The sequence below is a fragment of the Diorhabda sublineata genome, chromosome X (assembly GCF_026230105.1).
Source record: "Diorhabda sublineata isolate icDioSubl1.1 chromosome X, icDioSubl1.1, whole genome shotgun sequence".
NCBI classification, from domain to species: domain Eukaryota; kingdom Metazoa; phylum Arthropoda; class Insecta; order Coleoptera; family Chrysomelidae; genus Diorhabda; species Diorhabda sublineata.
The window spans coordinates 10263123-10274914 of record NC_079485.1 but is presented as its reverse complement, the minus strand read 5'-3'; the positions used below and the strand labels follow the sequence as shown (position 1 = coordinate 10274914).

At 30.8% G+C, this 11792-nt stretch overlaps 1 protein-coding gene across 1 annotated transcript; it reads right to left on the bottom strand.

Annotated features, from left to right (window-relative positions):
- Positions 1-1075: 1075 nt before the first annotated feature.
- LOC130450978 (uncharacterized) lies at positions 1076-11316 on the bottom strand. The gene is made up of 3 exons (XM_056789748.1): positions 10380-11316; positions 6233-6527; positions 1076-2854 (listed from the first exon to the last, which is right to left on the bottom strand). The coding sequence occupies exons 1-3, from the start codon at positions 11201-11203 to the stop codon at positions 2570-2572; spliced, it is 1404 nt and encodes a 467-aa protein (XP_056645726.1). The 5' UTR covers positions 11204-11316; the 3' UTR covers positions 1076-2569.
- Positions 11317-11792: the final 476 nt, after the last annotated feature.

Genomic DNA, 11792 nt, shown 5'->3' with positions numbered 1-11792 from the left:
AAGACAATTAGAAACCCAACAGAAGAATCATGTCTCGTAAAAGATTTTCAACTAATGAATCAAAATCTCTACTCAAATATATCAAACATGGAAAGCCGTTCGGGAGTACCCACTAATTTATTTTATCACGTTAAAGTTTTTATTGTTGAAACATACAAAAAAAACTTTGTATTTCGTTTTAGTGGTAGTCAATAAATTATTATTATACATTCATTTCATAAAGTAAACCGTTCAAGAGGTGATAAAAAATTGTGGGAATTAAATTTAAAAATTATTATGTGCTATAGCCAGGCCCATATTAAATAATTTGGAGATAACTTTATAGAAACGGGTTTCGAGGAAAACAGACGACACAAAGTTCAGGAAAGAAGCAGTCAAAGTGGCAGTTATTGGTCACTTACAATACCCAGTAGATAAGAAAAGTGGCTTAGGCTTCCGGTATACGATAAGCTAGTGCTGATCTACTTTTATATTTTGCTCATATGACAAACCATTGGTAAAAGAATTAAACGACTGTGATCACGATCCTCGATGGATTTGTAATGCTTATCTCCTAAACAAGACATGTTCGTCAGATAAATACTGCTTACATTTAAATAGTGAAATTAATATATACATTTGCAGGTATTGGAGTGAAATTAATCCATTTATTAATTTTCTGAGAAATAATTTTGGGATTATATTATCGTACCGTTTTTTCTTCTTGATAACCAAGGTCTCTACAGCTATTTACATCTGTTGGAATATTACAACGATTTAATTATTATCCAAATTTTCGAAGACAACAACAAACTGTTTTTTCAGGAACACCTGAATCGGTCCTTCATTTTCTGGTTGACGGATTGGACAAAGAGGATCCGTAGAGTGGTCAACTTAGTCACCTGGTTTAAAACCTTTAGATTTCTTCCTCTGTAGTAATTTCCCAATACAGTTCATTATCTAAAAGATTTACGTCAAACAATTTTTCAAGAATGTCGTTTATTGACTTCAGATACCCTAAGAAATATCCGAGAAGAATTTTATACAAAATTTTAATTTGAATTATAACCTTTGTGATTTTATTTTTGGAATTCTGTTTTGTGTTCAAACCGACTTAGGTATCGTTTGAGAACCGTTTCCAGGACGGAATTTTCATAATTGGTTGATAGCCAGTACGGTTACAAGAACCGTGCATAGCCAGAGATTGCACAGAAAATATCATTTGGAACAATCCTTATAATATACATAATACAGAAGTGTTCATTTTTTACGAATCTAGAAATCAGGGTGTAAACAAATATTAGTTGCATACTTTTTCTGACAAACCAAACGTTTTTCATATCTAAATTAATCAAATAACATCTTGTAGAGTAAAAGAGTTGTGACATCTATCAATTTATGTATATTCCATAATTTTGCATATTACAAAGTAAATAATATATGATTATTGGTACCTGTGCGTATTCTTTTGAACACCGTAAGATTTTAAGAAATTAAAAATCAAATAAATTGTTTTTCATTGTTTTTTGGAAGGAAAATAATCTATTACGGCTTAAAAAAATCGAATTTTCCGATACTATTAGAACAGCTGATTATTAGTTAAAACACTATTTTCTAACGTCTTTTATAGATGCAGTTTTAGAAAAGGCCTTACTTTGTCTTTTTAAATAAAATCACTCGACAATCGACTTTTGGATCTGTAGCAAATAGACTACGTGAAGATTGGTCAAATTTTGGGTGAGAATTTCATGAAAAATTCGATAAAATGTAAATGTGTTTAAATATGTTAATTTATAGAAATAACGTAAGCCTAGATTAGTTTACACAATTTTGTAGAAATTGTGGTGATGACTCTTTTTTCTAACAAAACAAAACTGTTTTGGGAAAAGAAAAATCAGTCCAAATTAATTAGAAGAAGTATCACAAATTCTTGATAAACATTTTTTTAATCGCTAATCCGTTCTGCAACAGTTTTATTAATGAATTTGTTTCTTATCATTTTCTTCATATTTCAGGAACGAAAATTATTATGTCGACTTAAAAGCACAATTTGGGGAATTAAACACTGAAGCAACGAGCATTGAGTAGTAGCTGGATTTAAATATCTAATAAAGTTTGTTCTTTGAAGCGATATTGCCGGTTAAGATTAAGTAAGTTATACAAATTGTGTATGACGGAAATACTCACACTGTAGAAGCGCAATTATATGTGCAGAAAAAATTTGTATTGCTTTTATACATTGACATCCATAAGAAGCATAGCATAGAATAAAATATGGTTATAAATTCACTAGGCATTTTATATGAGCAAGAGTAATCAATATGGTGTACAGCAATTCCCCATAGTGCGAAGCAAAGTCTATTAGAGATTCTACGTTCTGTATCTGTATTTCACTTAAATAGAAAATGATAAAAGAATTCATAACTTCATTAAACAATGATGATAGTTTATTTTAGATTAATTATAAGTTAAATATAATTATTATCCTTAGCTTCCACTAAGGAACATTTCTGTTTACACCCTGGGCATATATAAGCGTAATATGGTCGATTTCACATTAACAAGTTTAACATTACTTTGTGTAATGTTGTTAACTCAGTACTTCTTGATTGTTTCTCCTATTAAAAGGCCTATCCGATTCGGGAGAGGAAACTTCGTATTTGCTGTTGATCATCTCAGTTAAATCAGAGTTGTATGTACCGAAGCAATACTTGCAACGCATTTTTGTGTCGTCATCCACCCTTACTGATTGCATTATAGCACAAAGCGTTACAAACGAAATCACAAAGAGAACTGAGGGTATAGTTATAGCTATTATCAAGTCTCTCCACGTTTTTTTCAAATCGTAACGGGACACCACCATGAAGGAATTTTTCTAAAAAATATGTAAATTAAGCTCATTTACATTGTGTCCTGACAATTCATACAGGACAATTTAGGAGTTCACAGAATTTTTTTATTGTGATATCAGTGACAAATGAAAGAAATTTTGATATGTTGTACAAATTTTAAATATTTAAATACTTTTTTTTGATAATAAAAGTAATAAAAGAAAAAAAAACATTTTTGTGTACCGGTATCGTCCCGTTTCCGTTCGAGTGATTGTTTTGATATCAATCAATCAATATATTTGTGCAATACTATATTTTTGGTTATTTTATTAAGAATTGCGGCACTTATTCGGTAAGATTTCTTATGAAGGAACATAATTATATACTTATTGACTCGGTAAATTACATTACATCAACACTTTAGTAGTAACAGTGCTTTGATTCTTTTATAAATAAAATTAATAAATTCTGTTGATTTTTTAAACGAAACATTCCACAAAATTCATTGCACTTGCGAAGGAATAAAATATTCGTGAAATGTAAATTGCTAATAATCTATAGTGGTGCAGTTGCCTTCCCAAATATCAAAATTTCTGCCAGTTTGTTTATAGGACCTTTCAGGAAATATGGGAATTATGTATCGGACCTTAGATAGAATCATCGAATTATTAAAGGTGTTATGGACCAGCCTAAACGATTTTAAACACAGTGCAAGAGAGACAATATACGAAGGAGGGAACTAAAGAGGGCAAATAAAGAGGAATTTATCTCTAGAGCCTGGAGTTTATTTCTTTTGATTATGGTTAATTACGATACTTCATCTTAGAGTAAAGGATATTTAAGTGCCCTTTGTCTGTTAGTGTCTTATCACCTTCCATTCATTCTATTTTGGAATATTGATTATAGTGACGTTTCGAGTGATTTTTTGAAAAATATGTTGTTTTGTAAGTTCAAGTTTGTGGTTTAAGGATGCTTCAATCTTGTTTGCCATAAATGGCAAAAAAGATAAAATATGCGGAATAAAAATGACTCCGACCTCAGGTATAAATAGCTAGTGGCTATAAGAAGAGAAAATTTTGAGCCAAGTGATTTGTGAAAAACACTTCTTCATGGAACACTTTGAAGTTAATGTACTTGGGAATAGGGTTTTAAAAGTTTTTGATTTCAGTATTATCTTGTTTTTTCATCCTACTTTAAATTTCTTCTACTTATAGACTTATTGACCATTTCAGTTATTATTATTAATCAGGGTTTGTACATTCCATATAATATACCATTTTATTACATTTTATGTCTACATATTATATTATACAAATGCCAATAATATAATCCCTTATTTTTGAACAAGAATGGTAGAATTTAAGTAGACAAATTCAAAGTGTACAAATGTTATAAATATTATTATGATATTATACATGTTTTTAAATTTATAAACTGGTTGGCTGCGAAGAGGAAAAAATCCAAATGAAATCAAATTTTTTTAGAAATAGGGGCGTAGTTTTTGGTTTAGAAAATGGCAAGATTTTAAAGAAAATATCCTTTACTTTTACCGTTTATACCTATTTGACTAATAGTTAAATTAATTAAAATATCTCTAATGACCAATATTAAGTATTAAATGGTATTCAATCTAAAATTTTCAAAATAGTATCATTTTAAATAAAATATTTGAACAGTATTCCTGATAATCCTATTTATATTTTATATAATAGCGTGGGTTTTTGCTTTCTTTAGCTCTATCTCTATCTCAACCCTCTCTTTCTAATGCTCCTCGGAACTACTTGAGACAAGATAGGTAAGGCAGGTCCATAACTCTTAATAGGTCGATGGATAGAATACATGGTTGAATTTACTTGTTGATGTGGGGCTCATCATTTATTACAATCTGAATGACATTTCCATAATTCAGCTGTGGCCTTTACTTGGCTAGTCGTTTAGTTTTACTGTGTAGGCCTGTTGAGAACGGTCAAAACTACCTAAGGGTGATTACGGTTCCCCGTTTTTGTTTTTTTGGGAATACGTAAAAATAAGGCGAGCCAATTGTAAGTTCTTTTGACATAATAAGGCTAACAAGAAGTGCCCAGGATCCAAAAGCATTAACACTTTTGAGTAATAACGATTAGAAAATGAAAACATTACATGAACGAGACTACAAAACTAACTGAAATATAACACCTGCCTTTGCAATGATCCATATCAGAGAGAAATACAAAATCCAGAGACTGTATAATTGGTACAAGCATGAAAATTAGAACAGTTGCATGATTCACGAGAATGATAGTTTCCTGAAAACCCAGAATTTCGAAGAGTTTTATTACAAAATTTATTACAGTATTATCGTTTTATGTGAGGTATCAATAAATGTTGGACTATTCTTGACATTAACCACTATTTTCAATATTATTATGTTTGTGATTCTTATTTTATTGGATGGCTTCATTAGTCAGTTGAGCTAGAATGGTGGAGGTGCTCTGCACAGTCCTATTGTTTGATAATTTATTATTATTGAGGTATTTTTTTGTGATTTTGTGTCTCACTTCTGCCTGTTGGTATATTGTCTGGAATTCCTCAGCAAAGTCATAGCATTTGGTAAGCTTGGTTGTTTCACCTATTTCTAGGCTGTGGTCACTTGAATAGGAGATAGGAAGCCACATTTCTTTGTAAGTTCTTGGTACACTATTCCTGTCATAAGATTGAGTCTGTGTATGCAGTAATTGACTATTTAATTTGAGTCATTAAGTATCAGTTTTCAAGGTAACGTAACAAAATAATCAATTACCAGATTTAGGCGATATTATCAATCAGGCTGTAATTTACGGTAGTCCGGGTAGTCCCACCTTGTACACATACTTAGAAGTCCCTTGGTGAAGTTTACACATCTCTCTTCGTCATCTGCTGTAGTTTACAATTGCAGAATGAGTTTCAAAATAAAGTTATTTAGATATTGGGCAATGAGAGATTGAGAGAAATTAATTAACGTGTAAATCAACACATCATTAAATAAGAAATGGAAATAATGACTATTGTAACAGTCCATTAGAATATATTGATAGTTGGATGATAAACATGTGTCCAGATATCGCGAAATAGTCACGAATATAGCAGTATAGATATGTATTTATTATTGTTACGATTGGTATCTTCTTATGTTACCTATAATATAATTGGAATATCGATTTTTCAAATAATTTGAATACTCGGCAGAATTGTATAGAACATAAGAAAACATTTAACAATTTGTGACTTGGGGTATGACTAAGGAAGCGAGACGGACCTATTAACAAATAGGAAGAATATAAAAACAGTTATACTTAGAAATGACAATACCGGTACCATATTCACACGTGAGAATTATGATTAAATGAAAAGAAAAAGAAAGGAGGTGTCATTACTTACGGCAAAACAAGTACATTGTGCCTTACCTTATTATAAAAACACGGAAATCTAGACGGTGAAGTTTGGTTCCTCCCATCTCTTCCGTGTGTCTTAACAAAATCTGAACACTCTCCTCTAAGAGTATTTACACAGCCATCCAAATTGATAAATAATCGAGAAGCATTATATATGGTCAGAGAAGATTGCATTGGGACAAATTCATTCTTTGGATCCACTACATTCCTATGTTTTCCAGTTAGATTCCAAAATTCTTTAAATGTTATGAAATGCTTTGGAATTATTTCTACATCGTAAATTGTGCCGTTTATACAGTCTGTAGCGCTAGAAGTATTTTAATGCGTTATATGGATAATAATCTTTTTTAGTATTATAAGAAACTTAATACCTACAAGTGATTAAAGCTGATGAACAAGCCACGATAAGGTATTGTAGTATTTAATAGTCTTTGTATTTATGAACATAAAATCGGGCCAATGTATTTGAAATGTATGTATGATATAAAACAGTTAGTTTTTCTTTCAATAAAGGCTACCATATAAATTCCCCCTCCTATAACGTCAGTATCCAGCACACTTATATACTTGACCCAATTATATCACGTTATTGTTGATGCAAATAACAACTCAATGAAATTTCCCTGACAAAGCAAATAGTTTGGTATTACAAGTAATGTGGTAATACTGTCATTAGAGCAAATTAAGACGGTTAACTCCTATTAGTATATAATAACCCGTTGTTTGCCAGAAATTCGAAGAACGCCAAAAAGCGGATTATTCTTTATCATCATATTGCAACGAATCACTTTTTTTTATTTCTGTACATGAAAAACGGCTAGGTCGGAGTAAAAGTATAATATAGCAGCCCTCGTATATATTATTTCAGTAACAAACTACCAAGTTGATAATGACATTAGTGAAATTTTAAATTATTTTATACCATTATATTTTATTTCAAAAAGGGCCTCTACTTATTCCAACTTAAAATGTTTTTGTTTTACCTTGACATAAATTCTTCCAATTTTCGTTGCTACAACATTTGTTGTGACTGTGAATTTTTAATTTCTTATTATCAATTTCAATCCTTTTTTGTATCCATTCACAATTTCTTGGGTTTTCTCTTTCTATTAACAGTGAAAAATTAAGTTATTATGTCTTGTTTTTACTTATGTGCCATTAATCACTTTTCTATTTCTTCGCAGCATTTGTGTAATTTTTCGTTTTTCCTGTAGAAACTGTGGATTTCTTCCATTGCATTCAATTATCTCCTCCATTGTCATTGCTGTTCGTTTCTACAGTGAAAGTTATAGTCGAACAAAGTTCTGTAGTTGTGTATTTAACTCCAATTACGTTTTTCCGGTAACTTCCATTATTATTTCCATGTAATTGACTAATTTAAACGTTTTGTATGTATATATATATATATATATATATATATATATATATATATATATATATATATATATATATCGTTTGTATGCTTTTTTTAGCATTTATCCCAAAATATAAATATTTGATCTGATCTGATCTGTCTCTATTTAATTCTCTCTATGTGTCCAAACCCTCTCAACTGTTGTTCTATTTTTTACACTGCTCTGATTACGTTTAATTCGCGTCTAATTGTGTCGTTCCTTACTTTATCTAATCTCTTTACTCCCCATAATTTTTTTAGGATTTCTATTTCGCACGTTGTTATTGTCTTCATCAATTTGTTAGCACCCAGGATTCGCAACTATAGTTTAGAACCAATAGTACTGATTCGTAGATTTTCGCTTTTTTACGTTTTGCTATCATTTTTTGTTGAAAAATACTCTGTATAGGGCTACATGTATAGATTGGATATTGTTTTATTTATTGGCTACCTCTTCGTCAATTCTTCCATCTGGTCTTTATTCCAAGATACTGTAGCTTATTAATGTTCGACTTTTCTAGTTCTTCTATTTGCACAGTTATTTTTTTCTAGTCTTTTTGATTATTTCACTTTCATTTCTGTCTTTTTTGCGTTTATTTGCAGTCAGTATTGCTTCATTTCATTACTCCACTTCCGTATTCTGTTTTGTAGCTCTTCTATTGTGTTAGCGAATATTAAAAGGTCGTCCGCATACATTAGTTCATTTATGTAAATTGGTCTCAGTCTGTTGTATTCCTATTTGTGTTTTCTTTCCTCCTGTGTTCACTTATTTAGCTATTTTGTCCATGATTGAAACGAACCATGACAGGTTAAAAGCGCCTCCTTGACTGCAATATAAATCCCATTGTGTGTGTCTGTTATTTTTTTATGTTATTTGTCTATTGAATATTCAATCTTGCGTTGATTTGTTGGATCTAAATGCCGCCTGTGTATCGTTTCATGTGTTTTGTACCTTATGTCTTAGTCTATATTCAATATTGCCTTCAAAGAGATTCTTTTGCTTGTAGTAATGATAACTCTCTATAATTTTTCAATCGTTATCTCTTCCTTTTTTCTAGATGGTTTTTATTACTGTTATTTTCCACTCCTTTAGGATTGTTTTTAATACTGCTAGTATTTCCGGTCCTGGCTCTACTCGTATTGCACTTGTTCCTGTTATATATTCATCTTTTTTTTCTTATTGTTCTTCGTCTCTTTCTGCTTTTATTTGTCTCGCTGTTCCATCGGTCTTATATTTCATTTTATTCAGTTATAATATTACTATTTTGAGTTGCTTAATGGATTTTCTTGTCTTTCCTGATTGATCTCAGTATCTGATATAGAATTTTTTGTGCGTTTTTCTTCATCTTCTTCACAAACTCCTCCCACTACATAGCCTTAGCTTCTTTTAGTAATATAATTTTTTTTGTTAGTTTCTTTTGGTTCGTTGTTTTACTTGTATACCTTACTAGTTACATATCCGAGTATAGTTTTGAACGTCACTCAAGTTTTTCAAGATTCATATCTGGGATCTTATCTTCTATTATTTCTTCATCTGTTCTCTCCTGATATTGTTTCTGTCTGTTGTTTTTCCCGTTTTTGAATACCTATAATGTCATATTCTATGGTCATTTCCTCGATTTGCAGTTCAAAGTTAGCAAATTTACATTTATTTGAGCTATCTTGACTATTGTGGTGCGAAGTAATCATTTTCTGAATATATTCAATATAATCTTCAATAATTTCTATAAAATGAGCAACCATTTATTCATGAAAGCCCTAAGTTTACGAGATAATCAAAACTGGCAATAAGGCTTAATGAATATCTCCATTTCTATTCTTTTCACTGAAATGAACGACGTTTAAAAAGTAAGTAATTACCTTGAAAAATTGAACGCAAGAAAATTCATGAATCATGAATATTTCAATTCAAACAAATATCGTATGAATGATAAATGAAAGCGCGGAGACTAATGTACCTACTTATGTTACATGGATATCATGTAATAAAAATTGTAATGTTAAAATTGGATACAATAGTTTTTTATATTGAAACGTTTAAATGTTGCGTGATCTAAACCGTTATATTTAATTCAAATGCAAATATTCAAGACATAAAATGTAGCTAAAAAGTCTGCAAATCTGTTTATTTTTATACTATACAGGCCACTGTTACAATAGGTCACGTTCATAAATTGGTTAAATTGGTTATTCATATTGACGTTTCTAAAAATATATAAATGCAATGATAATTGCGAATGAGATATTAATTATTTTAGACGAAGTTATGGGTTATTAATTATATATTAATCAATCTACCTACTTCAAATAACGCAAATGAGACATGAAATTCCACTTTTACTTATGTCATAATTTGAAACAAAATGTAGGATTAAATTAAAACTGGATAATTTTTCATTATCTTTTTACTTTGCTTCATGTAAAATTCTTCTTTAATAATTCTACCTGTATATTCTACATAACCGTCTAAGTCAAATATTAATAAAACATTTACTTATAGCTTTCTAATTTTCGAAACCTTGCGATCTACTAATCTAATTTTTATATATCCTTATCAAAACCAGGAGTTGATGTTTCACCGAATAAATATTAAGAGAAAAACAAAATAATTACTAACCTTAACGAAAAAAGAAGGAATAATAAAAAGAGGCCTAAAAAAGCCAATCAAATGTATTTCATGGGAGATATTAGAAACTGATTGATTAAAAGTCTTCATAAGTTAATGGAATGATTTTATTTTGTTGGTATCTAATAAAATCTACTTACTGTATAATTTGTGGGATTTCATCATACTGCACTGTGTGACATGACACCATGGTGACTTCATTAGGAAGTTTGGACCAGAACTGCGTGGGTGGGATCAAAGTTCCTTGTATTTTACCTGCAGCTTTATTTGTTGCAACAGCAGATTCACAATGAGCAAATTTCACAGCATCACCAACGCTTATAAAAACATTCATGTTTGTAGACGTAATATTTTCACTGCAAATGCGATCACAGGTGAAAGTTTTCTTAATTTTGGTGCATTTGGCTCCTTTGCATTCAAAAAATCCATTCAATTTCAAGTTATCTTTATCTGTGTCTACTGTAAAACCATCTGCTTTATAGTGACATTCATAAAGTTGCGACATATTAGAGCAATGTCCTAAAGAACAGTTGAATAATCCTTTCAATGATGCACATTCTGATCCGTTATTACAATTGAATTTCTTGAGATGCTCAGGATTTACTGGTGGACAAATTGAGGATTGGAAGTTTGTACAGTTGAGAAACTGAACTGTAGTTCCATTTTGGCGAGAAGTGGCATGAATCTGGGGGCAATAGCCGGACGTTTTAGTTAGACACCACTCACCACAAGAAGCCCAACTACAATTATTTTCTGTACTGATGTTGATGGTTTGGCACATAACAGGTGTTTCCTCGAATCCACTACGAAAAGCTCTGTATGATGGAATGTAAATAGCCACTGTTAAATAAATAAGCGAAACGCAACTAAATACCACTACAAGTTGGCAAAAGCATATGCAGCCACATATTCTCTTGTCTTGTTGGGGGATAATACGCGGTTTACATTTATTTCTTCTGCCCATTTTGCACGGTTGTTACTACACTCATGAAGGCACTTAATGCATTTTGGGCGATCTATCTCTACATTTCAAAATTTTTTTTTACTTACGTTACTCTTCGATGTTGTGAATCGACTGAATACTGGATTTGTGACACAACTCTGAACGCTTGCGCACAAAATGTTCGCAGAAATATTTACGTTGTCTTTCCATATATTTCTACTTACCATAGATTACTTGTTTCTCAAATTGAGCCGATTGAGAAAAAAATGTTACGCACGCAATAATCATTTGCCACACTTTATTTCTTGTTAGGAAGTATTTTAAACTTCATGATTAGTTTGGTTTGCAGCCGTGTCCGATATTGATTTTTCAAAATGTTTTTATAGAATCATAAAAACGCGATGTCAGGTACTATCACTCAGATCTTCTCATTATTTAATTGAAATCCTCTATTTAAATAACGCTCAATTATTTTAGAAATCCATGTTGTATTTATTAACCAATAGATATCAATATAATAAATAATAGTATTTTTATTGGCCTTGGATTTGATTATTTAGCCAAATAATGATGTTGTTTAAAGAAAACTGCGGTAGTAAAGCTTAGATTA